Below are 19,376 nucleotides of genomic sequence, written 5' to 3'. Positions count from 1 at the left end.
ACTGAGGTAGCTTATGTTACAGCTCAGTAGAGCTGTAACATAAGCTACAGCCATTAATGTTTACATTAATGGCCATTAATGGCCATTAATGTTTACATCTCACGCTGTCACCAGCCTCTCGTCCATGAGTAGATGCACGCATCTTATGCAGTGATACAGTTGGCTGATGTAATTTGGTAGAAAGAAAAAAGTTCCTACGTGAAATTGCTCACACCATTTACCAAAAAAAAAAAAAAAAAAAAATTTGTTTGTCTTCAAAAATAGATCCTTTTCTATAACAGTGTGTAAAACACATTCCACACAGATTCATCTACAGCAGGTACCTGGGCACTGGAAGGGCACTAAGGGTCCATCTCCATCTTCTTCTTCTTCCTCTTCATCGTTCTCATTGTTCTCGTTGTCCTCGTTCTCCGTCTCATTGCCCGTCTCTCGGTCATCATGGCGAACACTAACACCCCTTTCAGCCCCAGACAGTCCATTCTCTATGCCCCGCCTACTTCCTCCTTTCACTGGAACATCCGAGTCACCATTGGTAAAAGTCCGTGTATTGATCAGACGCTGCCTCTGTATCATGCACACACACACACACACACACACACACACACAGTTATATAAACATACTGAGAGAAAAAACTACTTTAAATGCTGAATTTATTTCATACAGCAGCTTCATTCATCAAGATTAAATTGAGAACCAGATGACATATCAATATTGACTGGGAATTTCTTTCCTCTTTTCCAGTCAATTAAAACAATTCAAATCAAACTGAAAGCACAAGTCATCTCTTTGTTGACATGTGCAGGTGAGGGGTTCAATGTCATATAGTTGACTGGCTACTTAGCTAATGTGGGTTGCAGCTCAGAGTGTGCGACTCTTTGTCATGTCTGACACTAAAATTGAGCACTTTATTTTTTTATATTAAATTTGTATTTAAAAGAGTGTGTGTTTTTTTTATTGTGAGGGTGGGTGCTATGCTTCAGTAACATGGCTGCAGTGCAACAACAACAAACAAACCATAGAGAAGCTCGCATTACAACACACAGAGAGGGAGAGTGATTTCATTCTCTGCTCAGCACACCATTACTCAACTATATATTTACGTAGCAAATAGTGATTTCCTGCTACATCAATGCTTTGAATGTCACATCAAGAACTTTGAAGGTTAGCTTGAGCAGCTATGAAGCCAAGCTGTCAACTGTGTCATCATTCGGTATCAAAATACCAGCAGATGGGATTATTATTTCACTAACTGGTCAAGCATGCAGCTGTTCATAACTTAGATGGAGAATAAAGAGCATTCTGGGTGGTGTAAGCACAGACAGGGTGTCATTATAAAACCAAAAAAATATATTTTTTCCTTTTAGAGCAGTTTTTCTCAAAACTCAACCAGCCTGTGATCAGTAGAGTACAAATGTATGAAGGCTGTTGAAAAAAAAAACACTATTGAATATGACGTGGACAAAAAGGAGACTGAGGCTGGGCATGACATGTTGTCATTTTTTGACCAGGTTTCTACATCATGTCCTGCTTTATCCTTGAGAAATGTACTAAAAAACGTAATGCCCAGGATGTTCATTGGTGGAACTGATTTGTCGGCTGGACCTTCTGTGCAGCACCAGATTACCTTGTTAAAGAGGCTGTCTGAAACACTACTCCCTCTGAGGAAAACACACTGCAGTCTGCTTTAAATTGGAAATGGCAGCAAATTTTTTTCCTCTCTTTTTTTCAATCAAAAGCATAGCTGTAGTGCGCCTGGCCTGTGTGTATCCTGACCTCAGTGATGAGCATTCGTGAAGCCATGGTGAGGCGGGTTCGCGGGGAGAAGTGGCTGGTGATCATGATCCTCATGCCGGCCTCGGAGAAGGACAGCTGGTGGGGGTACGCCGACAGAAGCTCGTCCACCATCAACACCGATGTCTTCCTGTGGTGGTTTGCTGTAGGAAACACACACACGCATGTAATCACAGAAATACACACATGCACCTGTGACCACAAGAGAACATATCTATCTACTGTATTTTAAACCATGAGATATCTGTGATAGAACATATACACTCACCGGCCCCTTTATTAGGTACACCTGCTCAACTGCTTGTTGATGCAAATAGCTAATCAGCCAAAATGTGGCAGCAACTCAATGCATTTAGGCACGTAGACATGGTCAAGACGACCTGCTGAAGATCAAACCGAGCATCAGAATGGGGAAGAAAGGTGATTAAAGTGACTTTGAAGGTGGCATGGTTGTTGGTGCCAGACGGGCTGGTCTGAGTATTTCAGAAACTGGGATTTTCATGAAAAACCATCTCTAGGGTTTACAGAGGATGGTCTGAAAAAGAGAAAATATCCAGTGAGCAGCAGTTCTCTGGGTGACAATGCCTTGTTGATGCCTGAGGTCAGAGGAGAATGGCCAGACTGGTTCAAGATGATAGAGGGGCAACAGTTACTCAAATAACCACTCGTTACAACCAAGGTACGCAGAAGACCAGCTCTGAATGAAAAACGTGTTGAATTTTGAAGCAGATGGGCTACAGCAGCAGAAGACCACACCAGGTGCCACTCCTGTAAGCTATGAACAGGAGACTGAGGCTACATTTCACAGGGCGTCACCAAAACTGGATAATAGAAGATTGGAAAAACATTGCCAGATCTGATAAGTCTTGATTTCTGCTGCGACATTCAGATGGTAGTGTCAGAATTTGGCGTAAATTTGGAATGGAAGATTCGCATCATGGATGTGCAGCTGACAAATCTGCAGCAACTACATGATGCTATCATGTCAATGTGCACCATAATCTATGAGGAATGTTTCCAGCACCTTTTTGAATGTATACCATTAAGAAATAAGGCAGTTCTGAAGGCAAAAGGGGGTCCAACCCGGTACTAGCAAGGTGTACCTAATAAAGTGGCCGGTAAGTGTAGTTCAGTAGCAGACACTCAGATCCCACATAACTAAGTTGCCTGAATACATTCTCACAATGTTTGTAACCATAGAAATGGTTCCACACAGGCGGCTACAGTGCCTTACATCTGATCATACAACTCGGCAGTCAAGAAATGACGCTTAAAGAAAAGTTCAACACTTTGATTACTGCTACTGGTAGTCAACTCAACAGTTCAGCCTGTAACAACAAAGAATACACTTATTAATCAGAGCACTAAGAATGTAGTACTAGCAGAGCGCTAAATATTTTTTGAATTTCTCGAACTGAATATGCACAGCAGTGGCTCCACCTGCGAGCTCCCGCAAACCACCATGGATCAAAAAAATCATGAAAGAAGGATTCATAATTCATAATTGACATCGTTTGCAGTTTGACATGTCCTGTCAACAGTTTTATAGATGTGTCTTTTACAATGGTGGTCTATGGAGAAAATGCTATGGGGATTTTTTTTAGCTTAAATACTGTGAGTGAGGACTGGGAAAACATTGTAAGCAAGGCTGAGCTGCTTTCCTGAGGGCCTGGAATGCACCACCTGCGTGACCTAATGTTACCCCCAGGTGGGGCAAACACGCATGAAAAGAATCTATTTATTCCAACCAGAGAGAAACTGTCAGATTAAGCATTGTCATCAGGCACTAATATTTTCCTATCAGATTTTCAAATGTTTACACCACCCCTCTCAACCTGATTGGAAATTCCCTCTGATCGGGCTGCGTCTCCTCTGATTGAGGTGATTACTTGAAACATTCTTATTCTGACTGGGCTATTATTGTGATTGTTAGTGGAATATTAGGGTCCATGTAAACACAACTGTTGTCTTCAGTGCCAAGAATGGAGATGGAGCAGTGAGGCCTTCAATATCCAAAGAATAGAAGCAGAGGGAAACAGCTAGCCATGCTCTGTCACAAGCTCAAAAATACATTTAACAGTATGTGTGAAGCTCAGTAATTAGCATCTTTCTTTTGTTTAAGCGGTAAACAAAAAGAAATATACAACATGCAAACCTTTTCTGATTTAAGACAGAGTTGTATTGAAACTTTTTCCTGGTAAACAAGAGTTTATCCGTCTACCCAGTACTGTGCCCAGCTGTTGAACCCTTGTTAAACAGAAAGTGTACCTTTCTTCAGTAGAACAGAGGTAGCATCACAGCCATCATCTAGCTCGCCGTTATTAGCCGCTCCATTCCTCAAACTGGATGAGTTCTTCTTACGCCTCTCCAGAAAACGAACGACATGGGAGTTCATCCTGAAACAAAGGTCACATTAAGTCTCAATCACATCTAACATTTATGTACAATTAACTGGATGGGATATTGCCCCATGACTTGAAATTTCTATCACAAAGTACTTTCATTTGTATTCGGCTTTTTGGGTTTTTTTGAGCTGCTCTTGGGCTCTTGCTTGACCAACTTCACACCACCTAAAATCCAGCGCCGCTTTATTGTGTTTCAATATTTATCTCTAATTTTTAAAGTTTTAATACTTACTTCATGATCAAAATGTAGACGAAATACATCAGAATCAATGTAAGAGCTTCCCACCTGGAAAACACAGTTAGGTCAATTCACCACATAAGTTATTTAGTAAACTGTAATTTAATGCTGTCATCTTCTCATTAATCCTTGTGGTTCATTTTAAACAATCAACAAAATCAGACTCACCAAACCACTTTTTCGTCATATATGAACTGTAATAAGAGAGAGGAAAATGAGATGTAAAAATTGCAGATTTGAATATGTTATTCAAAAATCTGCTGAAATCACACAATACATGAAGGCATAATTACATGTGGACAATCAACAATATGATAAAATCTATTTATATCTCTCCACCCAACACACTCCAGGGTGTATCCTTTTGTTTGTAATGTTTATATGACTGTGTTTATCTGTTTCTTACCACTATTAGAGCAGAGATAGAAATGGTGTAGTACACAGAGTCTCTGAGCAGAGGCCAGCGGGTGAGACGGATTGTCTGGTAGAGACAGACAGACAGACAGGGAGAAGAAGTGAGACGATGCAAAAACTTGCCGACACTGAACTACATTTTTTGTTCTGTTGAGTAACACATCCCACAAGGTACTCAATGCTGTGCACTACTAACAAGATGAACCAAGCTCTGTGTGTGTGTGTGTGTGTGTGTGTGTGTGTGTGTGTGTGTGTGTGTGTGTGTGTGTGTGTGTGTGTGTGTGTGTGTGTGTGTGTGTGTGTGTGTGTGAGTGTGTGAGAGTGTGTGTGTTTTGGTCTTACATAACATGTAATCTAAATAGGAAAACAATTCTTTCAAGTGTGTTTCTCTTTTCCTCGTGGGATTACAGCAGTGAATGGGACACGTATCATTTTTCTGACACACACTTTTGCTGCAAAATAAATTAAGTTATAACGAGAGAAAGAAAGCATAGTTTCCATCCAAGGTTTTTAATGTGAAGTGCTCATTTTTGTTAACTGTATCAGCTTAGGCATACTGCAGAAAATGTAATATAAATATAATTCTTTAAGAACAAACAGTGCCAGAGGCTTGGCACAAACAGATCAGCTCATGCAGACTTAATAGTGCAGTGTTTAAAATGCCTGCTACAGGCTTGCATGACTATTGGAGGGAAAAATGACAGAAAAACATTATTGATAGGTGTATGTGTGTTTCGCAGTGTACCTGTACGGCAAATATCCCACACACTCCGATAATGCAGAGGATGTTGAAGACGGCTGAGCCCACAATGGTGCCGACCCCGACATCACCTTTGGTGATGAAAACTCCTGTGCAGCAGATACACAAACACCAATAACCACACGTGACAAGCTATTCACATTTTGTGGATTAATCTTCTGGTTTTGTGTTTTTGGTGATGTTGACGTGATTCTGTGTTGTGATTGTAGTCAAAGAGCCAGCTGATCCACAATGCCTTGGTTCTGCAATTGCTATGTTAGCCATGCTAATGGTAACTGGATAATAATTGAGTTCATATTACAATAACAATAATTTTAAATTAAAGCTTGGTTATATTAACAGTATTTATAGTTATATTTAAACTAGATTTACCCCCCTGGTGTTGTATGCCTCAGTGCACCAGTCGAGTTGCACTTACAGTTTACATCCATCTTTGTGAAAACTATGAATGCTTCACACATCTTCCCCCGTGCAGCACAGAAGATCTATACAATCAGCACAGTTTCAAGGTGGACACCCAAGATTAGTGTCACCAATTCAGTATCTGACCAAATGTCTCCCTTTCTGTTACCAAAATATGACACTGAATAACGGCCAGAAAGATGTTCTTGCAGAAAATGATGACGTCACAGTGAGGTCAGCTTTTGACCTTTTGGATGTAAAATCACTTCATCATTTTATTGTGTGAAATTTTGTCAAAGATACTGTATGAATTCTTGAATTATGGCCAAAAACATGTTTTGTGAGGTCACAGTGACCTTGACCTCTGACCACCAAAATCTAATCAGTTCGTTGTTGAATTTAAGTGAATGTTTGTGACAAATTTTTTAAAAAATCCTTTAAGCTGTTTTTGAGATATTGCATTCTCAAGAATTAAGACAGAGGAGGTTTAAGTGCCCTTGCTCTTTGACCTTTGCCACCAAAATCTAATCAGTTAATCACTGAATTCAAGTGAACATTTGTGCCAAATCTGTAAAATTTCCCTCGAGGCCTTCTTGAAATAACATGTTCACAAGAATTAAGACAGATGTGGTCACATTGACCTTGACCTTTGACCTACAACCACTAAATTCTGATCAGTTTGTTGTTGAGTCCAAGTGGTCATTTGCGCCAAATTTGATGAAATTCCCCCAGGGTGTTCTTAAGATATGGTGTTCACAAGACTGGGACTGGGTACGGACAAAGTGAAAGCATGAGGTTTGACAGCTAACACTGGCGCAGAGGCACAATAAGAATAAAATCCTTTGAAAATCCTTGATAAGAACACTGACAAATGACTGTTGAACTCTCATGCCTGTGATGAGAGGCCATGACTAGACATTTTTATTTAAGGGGTCACAAGCCTTAAAACAAGCCTATTTGCACTCTTATCTTTGAATGGAATTGTGTGGAAAAAAAATCTATGGCAAAAAAACACAATTATCTGGATATGAAAATATACAAAATACCAACAATAAACAGAAAATACAAATTATTGTAACAAAAGTATCATGAAAGCTGCTAACCTAATCACTCTTCAAATATTGCTTCACCTACAATAAAAAGACTCTGGTAATTCAGTCTGAGTTCTGTGGTTCAACATACAGTCCTTTGTTCATGAACATCAAGCAAGTGAATTTAATCATGTTACAATCATTTCTGTTCTGGGGGCAGCTTCATCATGAAGTGGTACAGCAACTTCAATGTAACAAAATCATGAAACGCACAAGACATTTGCAGCGTAACATCATCCTCTGACCCTTTCTCTCCTTTTAACCCATTTTACCAATTTTAGACGGCGGTCTAAAATAAAGCTGAGATAGTAAGCCTTTTGATAGATTTTCCATTAACCTTTAAATGTAATTTATTCACTCCTGATGATGGCTGACCCCTGGATGAAACACACACTGACACAGCTTTAATGATGTTAACTATTACATAAACAGCAGTCTTGAAACTATGCTGCTACTGACGAGTCACTGTGGGCCTTAATATATAACGATACAGTAAACAATCTTGTTATGATTTTATATAGTATGATGGAAAGAAATCTAAAATAGGTCCTTCTGTTGGGCCTTCTTATATAAAGGGTTTAGTTTTGACTCATTCTTATTGCCATATACTGTACTGTGATATGAGCCAATTGCTCTGGAGTATTTTTAAGCAACTCTCCTCTAGGCATTGTTTCATTGTCTTCATTTAGCCTAAGTTAAATATGATGAAATAATGTGATATTAATGCAGTCTTATCTCAGAAAATGTACTTTTAACTTGTTTTGAGGCTGTTCCTTCAAAGGATGTATGAATATGGGAATGCAAATGTGTGTGTGTGTGTGTGTGTGTGTGTGTGTGTGTGTGTGTGTGTGTGTGTGTGTATTGGTTTCTCACCAATGACAGAGGTGAATAGTTCAGGAGCTGAACTGCCTGCTGCCATAAAGGTTGCTCCTGCAACATCTTCACTCAGGTGAAGACGCTGAGAGGGAGAGAAAGAGAGAGAGAGAGAGAGAGAGAGAGAGAGAGAGAGAGAGAGAGAAACAAGAAAGAAAGAAAGAAAGAACACTCATCTTTAGAAGTGATGTCAGCTCAGTGAGGTGCAGTAATAACTTGCAGTGTTTTCTTACCTCACATATCTTCTCTAGAGAGGGGACAAAGTAGTCATCACACACCATGGCCAGGGCATAGAACATATAGACCGCCTAGAGGGGCAAAACACAGACAGACAGACAGACAGACAGACAGACAGACACACACACACACACACACACACACACACACACACACACACACACTGGTAAGGAACAATACACACTTGTCAAAGTCACCTGCTGCTCGGTTTTACCATCATTCACCTGACGTTAGCTAACCATGAGTGCCTTGATACACCCAGTGGACACTATAACAGAGTCCTGCACTGGGTCGGGTACCCGCGGGTACCCGCAAAAACAGCTGATTTGAGGGTGGTTTTTAAAAAACAATTTTTTCCCGGAGTTCGGATCTGGGCGGAAAAATTAACATGCGGGTCAGATCACGGGTTTTAGATAAACACATCAGTCATTAGTTCGGTAAACTACAGATAACTATCTTGGTCATTATTTACTCTCTGAGGATCGCCTCCGCTATTCTGCAACGGTCATTGGTTCAGCTGTTTACACGCGTTTCACCATCTAATAAAACAATTTGTGATTGGACAACAGAATCAACATGGCTGCCACTGTCTAACAAGTGCCGCTTCCAAAACAGTAAATAATTATTTAGGTATTTGAGAAATAAGTGGATGAAATGTACAACTATCACTTTATAATGTTTCTAAAGTGTTTCCCTGATGGATTACTTCTCTCCTCGATGGATTCTAAAAACATGTGACGGCTCGTAACTGCTGAATGTCGCTCTGGACAGAAAGTAAGTCAATTATTACACATGTAAAGTTCCTTTACATATATTAAAAGTTTAAAAGCATTAAACGTAACAAACGGGTGCTTTTACACTCGTATGGAGAAGAACACAGAGGGTTGATGATGCAGCTGAAGTCAGGTTTTTATTGTGAGAGCTGCTTCATTCAGGTCGTTGTTTACTTACTGGCACCTTAACTGTGGCGATATGCTGTTCAATATTCAGCCAATATAACCCAAAATGATTACTTTAAATCTGGGTTATGGGTCGGGCTGCGGGTCGTGTTTCAACGGGTCGGACCGGGTTGCGGCACTAATTGGCCTGATGCGCGGGTTTGCAGTTCGGGTGCGCTTTTGTACATCCCCAAGTCGGGTCGGGGCGGATCTTGAAAATTGGACCCGTGCAGGACTCTGCACTATAATACACCCGTACATTTTAAACAGTTTACGTTTGCCAAGGATCCTTAAAAACAGTTAGCCTCCCAGAGGCAGCAGTTTATCCACCTTACTCATCCAATCCAATCCATTTTATTTATAAAGCACAATTTAAATAAACACAAAGGTTTCCAAAGTGCTGTACAGTAAAATAAACACAATAAAACATAATAAAAAGACAAAATACTACATAAAATCAACAACCTACGTGGTGTTAAAAGCCAAAGAAAAGAGGTACATTTTAAGAAGAGTTTTAAACTTAGACAGTGAAGAGGCCTGTCTAATGTGCAGCGGCAGTTCAATCCACAATTTTGGAGCTGCAACCGAAAACGCTCAGTCCCCTCTGAGCTTCAGCCTAGTTTTGGGAACCCTCAGGTCAGCTGACCAGCTGCTCCTGAGGTGTGTAGAGGTGCAGAAGCTCAGAGAGTTACGCTGGGGCAAGACCATTTAGAGATTTAAAAGCAAATAAAAGATTTTTAAAATAAATTCTAAAATGGATGGGTAGCCAGTGGAGTGAAGCTAAAATCGGTGAAATATGCTCAAGCTTTCTTGTGCCAGTTAAAAGACGTGCAGCTGCGTTCTGTACCAGTTGAAGACGTGCGATGGAGGTTCCACTGCCCCCCATATAAAGTGTGTTGCAGTACTCATAGAAAAAGGCCTCAGATAACATACAGTAGCAAATTTAGCTAGCATAAGAAAAGCTTGTGGGCATATCAGTACTTCCACAGTAATAAAGACAAGTGTGTGTTAACAAAGGAGGTGGAGCAGAACCATGTCTATCTTAAAGCCAACATAGAGTCATATCAGAGCCTAAAAGTCTCACATCACTTAGCTAACACTAACTTATTTTATGACTGCTAACTAACTAAGGCTAGTTGAGGCTACGTCTTTGGGCCACACTCCAATTCCTAGATAGTAGACGGCAGAGATATATGATCATGTTATCCTATCTAAAGAAAAAGTTTGATACTTTGGGCAATATGCCTAGAGGTACATGAGAAGATTGACACTACTCAAATGTCTGTGAAGCTACCTCAAGCAGTGAGTTAACTTAGCTTAGCATAACAACTGGAAACAGTTGAAGCTAGCCTGGCTCCGTCTGAAGGTAATAAATGCAGTGTGTCTGAAGGCCATTAAAGCTGTATTTGGTAACATAAGAAATAACTTTTTTTCCTATTTGCTAAACATCACTATATCCTGATAGTGTTACACAATACATCATCTATGAAAAAAAAAAAATCCCAAAATTTGATCCACTGGCTCTTCCAAGTGCTACTAATGGCATTTGCAAGAAACTACTGCATGTGCACAAAAACAACCAATCAGAGCGAGATAGTCTCTATAATGACAAAGTTTATGACCTGGTTGCCATGTTGAAAACAGTCGAATGAAAATCAAGCATTGCTCCCCAGCGATTGACGTGATTGACATCTCGGCTCTAAATGGATGTATTTCTTTCAGGCACGACTTTCTCTCTCACATAGGCCTCCTCATACTGCTAACTCTCACAGACACTTCATGTGAAAGGATTAAGGTATCCTGGGGCTATAAGAATATTTGGAGCAACAGCAGACAGAGTGGTTTTTAATTCTTGTTAAATAATGATTGTTGAATAAATCCATCTACACACTGGCTACATCAACAACTGGCAAAGACTCCACATGTTTGCTATACTAGAAGCAACACTTCAGTGCTGGACAAGCAACTATCCGTAAACTTTAAATTCAACCCAAAATTCAAATAGTGACTCAACTACAGCAGCAACTTGACTATATAAAACCCAATGCATTTGTGGTGATTTGGTTATTCTAGCTCATGCACTGGGCATGTCAGCTGACAAACATGCCTAAATTTGCAAAAGATTAGTTCATTCATTTTACATATTTCTTCTAACCCAAGGAAGAGTTCCTACAGAATCTTTTAACAGCTTGTCATATGGGTTAACAGAGTAACCTAGACACATGAGTATGTGGGGCCCATATGGGTAGTAAATGGGCTGAAAAATGGGCCCTACATGGGATTGTCCATGGGTCCCATATTGGCCCCAGGCCAATCACCTACATCTGTGGGATTAACCAAGTGGGCCCCACATGGGCTATGCTGGGGCTACCTGGGTGCCAAGTGGGTATGGGCCCAAAACAGGCATCTTATTTGGGGCCCACTTGGGTAAACACCCATCTGGGTGGAGTGGTCATCACAGTTACATCACAGCAGTTGGGCGCACATTGTGGTGATAGCCCGTGTACAATCCCATATAGGGCCCATTTTTCAGCCCATTTACTACCCACATGGGCCCACATACAAATGCTGGCTGGGGATATTGTTTCTGTAAAAACACACCAGGGAAATATCAGTAAGAGACCAATCTCTAATACAGACTTTGTTCCCTGCCATCCTGTACGATATTTGCGCATTGACAGTTAACATATTTGAGACAGAAGACTGCTTCAGAATTGCTTCAGTAAATGCTTGTTGGTTACGAAACTTATGTTGACATGAATATAGCATTCATAGGCAAACAGAGCAGGCTTCCAGAGATGAATGTAATTTTAGGAAATGATGTAACTTCAGCATGTAAAGCTGCAGTTTTGGTGTCTGAATCTTTAGACAGTTAGTCAGAGTGTCCTCACATAACACATAAGCCTCTGCTCAACATCTGCCAAACACTTCCGCATTACACCACACTGGCAGCCGGCTCAGTGGGTAGCTCCTCTGCGTGTGGCATGTGCATGTATGTTAGTATTAGTAAGTACAGTATTAGACACAGGCCCTTATTTCTAATTTGTCCAGTTTTATACATAATTGTATGTTTTTTTCATCTTTTAGTGAGCAGTCACATTGTTTTCTGATTTGCTCCAGGTTTCAGTTGCTGTTTACTTGTCGTACTCACCACTGCTGCTCTTAAATTCTTCTTTTTAAAAGAAATCCTGTTCTCGCTCACTAATCAATAACAAATGCTTCTTCTTTGACGTTTTTTTTTTTTTGTTGTTGTTTTTTTAAATCACTGTTACGGTACCATCAACAAACTCAACACCTCCAGATGTTCAACATGAAAAGCCTCCCAGTGCAAAGGACATAATTTCTTTACTGGTAGGTTTTAATTTGAACTATTATGTTTCATTAATGGTAACATAACAGTGATAACAAAAAGAAAAAAAAACATAAAGTGTTCCTGTGAATGAAAATGTTTTTGTTGAAAAAAGAAAGTCAAAGCAACCTAATAGCAAAAAATAAAAAACAAAAACAAAAAAAATGTACAATAGAAGTAAGATGAGTACAAACAAAAAGAAATAAAATAGTGTAAAAAAGCAGACGACAGACTGCAAATGATAATCAATGTTATATGGCATATTATATAACAATGAGAAAGTAGTATAGCACATGTTAATTTATCAATACTAATGTAGATTTAGGAAGTACATTTATTTCATGTAGCAAAGGTTTATGGCTTTTTCTTTTCATTTTTCTCCCCAAAGTCTTGGTATGTTGTTGGAGGAACTGATAACAGCGCTGAACAGAAAGATTTCTACCTGTCTGTTACATCTGGACTAAATTTAGCTGAAAAGGTTAAGTTTTGTAAATCAAAACCTCTTTTTAATGCCTTTTGATAACTATATTTAGGCATATAACTGTTTTTTCGGGATCTACTACACAGATTTCTTGGTAAAAAAAAAAAAAAAAGCAACCTGCACACTGATTTGCTGCATCAAATGCCTGAAAGACATGTCTCAACACCAGTGAAGTCCTGGCAGGAAATATCATCACTAATCAGAATTCACAATTTGGCATCTTTTGAATCACTTTTTGAACTGTGTTTTATTCAAGAGCTTTTGCTTTGTAATAGCAGCTTTGTGATTTCCTTCACAGCAGCCTTTTCTAATGTCCAATGTCCAACTAATGTTATAATTGATTTAAACACGAATGAAGAAAACAGGAGCTACTTGAAATGCAGCAGCTCTATTAAGCACTGGCACCCTTTTCTAAGTGTGTGTATACAGTGCTGCAGGTAACACTCACACAGAGGACGTGCAGGCCCACTGCTCCATCAACACGCTCCTGGTTGGTGAAGTAATCTCTGGGGAACTCATGGATTGCTGCAGAGAAAAAATACACATATGCTGAAACACTGTAAGGATACAAAATACAAAAAATTAACTGTCAGCTGCAGGTGAGGGAGGAAGATATCCTTAGGGACTCATGTGGAATGTCTCATCAGCAAAACAAACAGAAAAATAAACATAAAATAAATCTGTATAATGTCCAGTAAAACATGTAAAAAAGTAGTGGCACTACAATGAACATAAATAAATCCAATAATTAAAATCCAAGGATAAACACAAGGACAAATGTCTTTTCATGTTTTTATCTGTTTCATCTTTTTCAGGAAGTGCTTCTGTGTTAGCAATTTTTCAAACTCTCTGAATGCCAATTATCAATAAAAATCCCACAGGAAAGAAAAGACAGATAAATGAGAAGCTAATGTACCACAATACTTCCATCTTCTGTCTATTATCCATTTTAAAAATAATTTTTATTTTCTGTGGCTTCTTATTTTGGTCATTAGTTAGTATGTCATATTGACGTACGTACATGCAAAACAAAAAGCACCCTGATCGCTAGTAAAAGTATTAGCACTGTACCATTCTGCAAACCATGGGAACATTACATTTGGTTGGGGTGCTAAAACCACTTGGCTAGGGTAAGGAAAAGATCATGTCTGGGCTTAAATAACATGATTTTGGTGGCACAATCACAGCTGGGGAAGCTAGTCTACATCTCAGTAAAAAACAATTGTTTTCATGGCACTATGATTGGCTATAAAAACACCTGTGTTTTGGTGGCTAAGCCGCTGGAAGTGCAGCGATCACACCATCCACCATCTCCTCCACCTCCAGATGACCACGTCAGCTTATATAATACATCACTTTCAACATTTTTTTTTTTTTTATTCTGGCAACTGGGCTAAGAATGTGCCACAATATGTCAAGTAACAGACGGTTAGAATCATCATATGTATAAATACTTTTTTAATTATTTGTCTCATTGTTAGTTCAAGTCTGGGATGCTAAAATTACGTCAACATTAGCATATTCAATCGCTACATATGCTATGTTCTCCTCTGTTTGTGGTGTCAATCACTCAGTCTGCAGAGCTTCAAATTCTGCTGTCTGAAATCAGCAGACAAAACCACAACACATTTAGGAGTCAGCAGCAGTGGTTGTGCTGAAATACCCATAAAATCTAGACAAAATTCTTGCTGTCGAACCTCAGGTATTAGTTTTACTTTAATATTTAACAGATATTTTTTAGTTGGTTTCAGTACCATATTTGAACTTAAAATCTCAAGTCAAACAAATGTTTCCCCCTGTAAAAAAGCAAAAGTAAACTATCTGTACACTGGTCCACTACAACAGGTGTGGACCACTTCTAAAATCTGGCCATACCAATCAAAACATTTCTAAACAGGCAAAAGCTGGTAAATGGGAGCTCTCATAAAGCACCTGCATGTGCCACTTAAAAGGGAATGCCTGTATGTTTTTACCTGGAGCCAAAAGTAACCCTTCAGACATGGTACTAGACCCTAGGTCTGTTCAGCTTTTCCACTGCAAGCAGTACTCTTAAATGTAGCTGGGGTTGTTGTCACTCACTGCTCCATCCATCACTCCAGTATTCCCTCATCACCAGTGACGCAGATGGAAGTCTGCACCTTGTTTATCGTCCACAGAACAAGGCTGCATGCCGACATTTCCAGAACAAAATACAACAGGCTGGAGTGAGAGTGTCTCTGCACTGGATATTTAAAAATAGCAGCTTTGGGCATGTAGTCCTTCCCAGGCAAGCTCAGGGGTTTAGTGTTGCCGTAGTCCACAGGAACAACGCCTTTTTTTTTCTCCAAATGAGGATTAAAATATATACAGTTCACACATTATGGTCAAAATTAATATATATTTTTAACGCTTGAAGATGGGCTCGTTCGTAAAAGTGTATGTCACCCAAGAGAGACAATAAAAACAAATGGAATGGTCAAAGTTGTCACATTGAAATATAAGCTGTGTTCATGGATTCACGTCGTCAACTCACACATTGAGTATCATCACAAGTAAATGTTCAGCCATAAAAGTTACCGGCAGTTGGCCCGGTGAATTAAGTTATTTTTCACTCAAGTCAAGCTGCAAGATGCAGCAAAACATCATCTCATTTTATAGTTATGGTTAGCTAATATAAGTTAAACTGTCCACGGTATGAGCAGAGGTTACATAAGCCTCAAAACCAGCCACAACTCAGCCCTGAGGAGAGTGACCGTCCTCTATCGACCAAAAATGGGAACAGTAAAGAATGGTTCCACTGGTACCACCCACAACTTTTCACAGCGGAAACAGAAAAAAGGTCTTAAGCGACTTGTGGGAACAACAATTGTTGAAGTTGGTCCAGTATGGAGAGAGGGTGCTGCAGTCTGCAGAGGTGAACCAGGCTGCGATGTAGGCTCATCATTCGGGGCAATAGTCATTAAAAGTGCTTGCTTTTGCCACAGGCTTAGAGCTCATGAGAGGTGACTTGTTGCAGGAAGAAAATTGTGGAAATGTGAGAGAGAGTTGGAAAGAGGGGTTCCACAGTAAAAGCTTTTGTTGGGTTGAACGGAAAGCACATCTTAGTCTTACCTTAAAGATTTTTAGTGTCATGGCTGAATAATTAGGCGATTCTGGCAGTGGGAAAAAGTCTTGGAGACAAAATGGACAGGAACAAGCAAAAGGTATGGAAAAATACTTTCATTTCTCTATTGGGTCTTTTCCAGAATGTTGTAAGACAGGGGACTTCAATGTTTTTCAGACCAAGGACACATTAGCTGAGAGAGAGGTGGAGTAGGGATCCTCTACTACATATATTGTATTAAGTCGCACAGCATATTAAACTGGGAGGGAAGAGGTTGTCATGCAGAGAGCCATATCAGCCTCAGGTTGCAGTCTTGACCTGTAATTGCTTTTCAGTTCGGTCAATGTGGAAACTCTACTTTCACAAAGATAAATTGTTCCACAAGACAAAATGTGTTGGGTTTGTGTTAATGTGTATTTCTAGTCACATTTTAATTTTTTGAAGGAAAAATAAATAAATAAATAAAGTATATATCAAAAACAATTAAACAATAATTTGGCACCCCCCCTGCATTAACTCTGAGGATCCCCTAGAGGTCATGGACCCCCTTCTGAAGACCCAGGTTGTAAGACACTCATAATAACAATCTGAGCCTGTCAGTGGCAAAAACAAGCACTTTTGATGAACCTAAATTGACGGGGCACACCTGCCCTGAGTGGTTACATTGCAGCCTGTTTTGCCACTGCCAGCTGCAGTGCTCTCCATCACTACTGGGCCACCTGCAAAAGTTGTTGTTCCCATGAGTCACTTAGACACAAAAACATGAGAACTTAGAATCCAGGTTGAAAAACACCGAAGTTCCCCTTTGAGAACAAATCTGTTAATGTAAGTGATTTTGAAATTAGGTCCCTTCTGCCTGAGCTGCCACATAAACACAGACTTGTGAGTGTTGTCTCAGTAACCAGAACAGATCCTCATGTTTTCAGTGCTATTGAATCACATTACAGCTCTGCTGGAGGGAGGAGTCAAAGCTGCATATAAAGGCATACAGGTGCAATTACTTGGAGTTACTTGGGTTGAGGGTTCATGGCACTGCTATGCTCGGGCCAAAATAAAAACCTGAACCAAAGGTGGAAGCTCCTGAGAGTCTGAATCCAATGATCCACTTGTGAAGCAGTCCTGAGTGAGATATCACTTTGACGCTACTTTCTCTCTCCATCTTGGCTCAACAGAGATGACACCATGAATCAATCATTGTCCGGCAGCAGCGGCAAATCACAACATGCCAAAATATGCCACATATTCATTCAGAGCCATCATGTGCAGTTCCTGTTGCATATGAGTCTGCATGCGAGTGGCTGGGCTAAAAATAACCCAGTGTGACTGTGTGTATTTGGGATTTGCTTGGCTTGCTGTGTGTGTGTACTGTCTGTGTGCTGTGAGTCTGTGTGTGTACCTTACCATTGAGTGTTTGTTTGCTGTGTGTGTTTGTGCATACGTTTGTGTAACATGAAGGCAACCCAATGCGCAATGACATTCTCTCTCTCAACAGCCGAGAGCCTGTGAGTCAGACGGCTTCAGCTTCAGCCTGCCCTGTGTGGCCCAAACACAACACGGGCCTGTCTGCTCATAGGAACTGACAGCAGCGCAGAGAGAGGGAAGGAGAGGGGAAGAGAGTGAGAGAAGCAGGAAGGGTAACAAAAGAGACAGAATCTCACATGATTTGGAGCTGCCAATAAAAAAATCTAAAAAGAGTTTAAATTTAACCAGATAGCAAAGGAATGAATGGAATTACTAAAATAGACCTTTACTTCTTATTTATGGGTTCTATCTTAAAACCACTGCAAAGCGTGCACAGCGTAATGCAGCTGTCCTTGTTAGTTTCAGACTGGAGCAGCTGTCATTTTTATGGCCAGAGCCCATGTTGTTGTGGCAATCTGTGCACCCATAGGCGTGTAGGTCTTAAAATTTGGTGTGGCCAGGTGCATTGCTGGTGTATTGCTATTTTAACGCAGCAGAAAGTGACTGCACCATTGACAGACAAAAATCTGGTCTTAAGTCAATGGCGCAGTATTTTCCAGCAATTTAAAAGGTGTGCACATTACAACGCCTGGTTCAGACTACATGACATTTTTGTCTATTTTGATAGTCACAATGTCAGATTAGGCGGCTGTGGAGTTGTAAAATCTTGCTGTGACATGGCCAACAGACAAAACAGACGACACCTTGGTGCACGACCAATCATCCCTGATCGTCTTTCATGACGTGCCTGATGTCATCAGATTATTCTTGTCCTCTTTTTATTATTACTACTATTATTTCAGTCACAGTGGCTGTACATGACCCAGCTGAAATGTTATTATAGTAACGTAAAAAGTGCCAGCAGATGTCAGGAGCTACATTTGAAGTACCAGATGAAAACTATGCAAGTCACTGAATCCTCCACAACAAGTTCCTGCAAATGTTTCACCATAAAAGCCTCTTTAGAAAGTAAAGGAGGTTCTTTCAGCTGAAATGATAAGAGGCTTTTAATTTTTAACAGATCCAAGAAGTGTTGAGTTTGAAATGGCAGCACAATGCATTAACTTAACAGGGCAACGAGGACTGTATCAAAAGTAAAAGTAGAAAAATACAGAGGGAATAGTGAATAAAGGCCTATTTCTAATGTGGTCAGTTTCAAGTGAAGCTGGTACCCTGTGCAGATGCGGTAAGTAAAAGCCCTGTCACTAATTGTGAAATTCATTCCTTTATATCCACCATTATGAAGAAATAACATTCTGTGCTAGCTTGATGCTAATGGCTGAGGTTATCTATGCTGTTTCCAAATCAAAAAGGCTGGGGTGGTGTTGCCGTACAGTTGTCCACAGCAGCAGATTGCTCTGTGTTTCTATTGGTCAATACCACCTCACCAGTAGGGTTGTCAAAAGTATCGATACTCAAACGCTGTATCCGGATGCAATACTAATTTACAAAAGTATCAATACTAATCGTGCACGCCACTTCAGCGCCTGTCGGTTGCACGCGACGGGTCCGATGGACACGCGCTGTGCAGGCAGCGTCTGGCAGGCACAGAGCCCTCGCTGCAACCCGGCTTGTTGTCGTTGCTGTGCATGCATGCACACATTTCTGTTGCTGTAATATGGCCAGCGCGGCTGCAGGAGGATCACAGCAGCCAGTTTTCGTTAAAAATGATAAAGAAAAAAGCGCTCTTTGGAAATATTTAGTGAAGTGAACACAGCACGCTGCAGACGGCAGGTACAGCTCCTCCCCTCACTAGCAGCTGAGCAGCTGGTGTCGCCAGCATCAAACTAAAATATAACTTCTAACGTTAATGTGGGAGCTAAGCTGAAAACTTTAGCAGTCATGCCGGTCTG

At 40.3% G+C, this 19,376-nt stretch overlaps 1 protein-coding gene across 2 annotated transcripts in view; it reads right to left on the bottom strand.

The window, feature by feature from the left end:
* slc24a3 (solute carrier family 24 member 3) overlaps window positions 1–19,376 on the bottom strand; it is a 148,610-nt gene that overhangs the window by 19,390 nt on the left and 109,844 nt on the right. For both annotated transcript variants that reach the window (XM_049600622.1, XM_049600621.1), the window contains exons 3-12: window positions 13,429–13,505; window positions 8,209–8,283; window positions 7,976–8,060; window positions 5,595–5,698; window positions 4,842–4,916; window positions 4,604–4,629; window positions 4,430–4,483; window positions 4,061–4,188; window positions 1,775–1,935; window positions 324–564 (exon numbers count right to left, since the gene is read on the bottom strand). In XM_049600622.1, coding sequence (XP_049456579.1) covers window positions 324–564; window positions 1,775–1,935; window positions 4,061–4,188; window positions 4,430–4,483; window positions 4,604–4,629; window positions 4,842–4,916; window positions 5,595–5,698; window positions 7,976–8,060; window positions 8,209–8,283; window positions 13,429–13,505 — 1,026 coding nt within the window. The remainder of the gene's footprint in view (window positions 1–323; window positions 565–1,774; window positions 1,936–4,060; window positions 4,189–4,429; window positions 4,484–4,603; window positions 4,630–4,841; window positions 4,917–5,594; window positions 5,699–7,975; window positions 8,061–8,208; window positions 8,284–13,428; window positions 13,506–19,376) is intronic.

This window comes from Epinephelus fuscoguttatus, linkage group LG16 (genome assembly GCF_011397635.1).
Source record: "Epinephelus fuscoguttatus linkage group LG16, E.fuscoguttatus.final_Chr_v1".
NCBI lineage: Eukaryota > Metazoa > Chordata > Actinopteri > Perciformes > Serranidae > Epinephelus > Epinephelus fuscoguttatus.
Note: the sequence above shows the minus strand (reverse complement) of the source record. Positions and strands in the feature narration are given on the sequence as shown.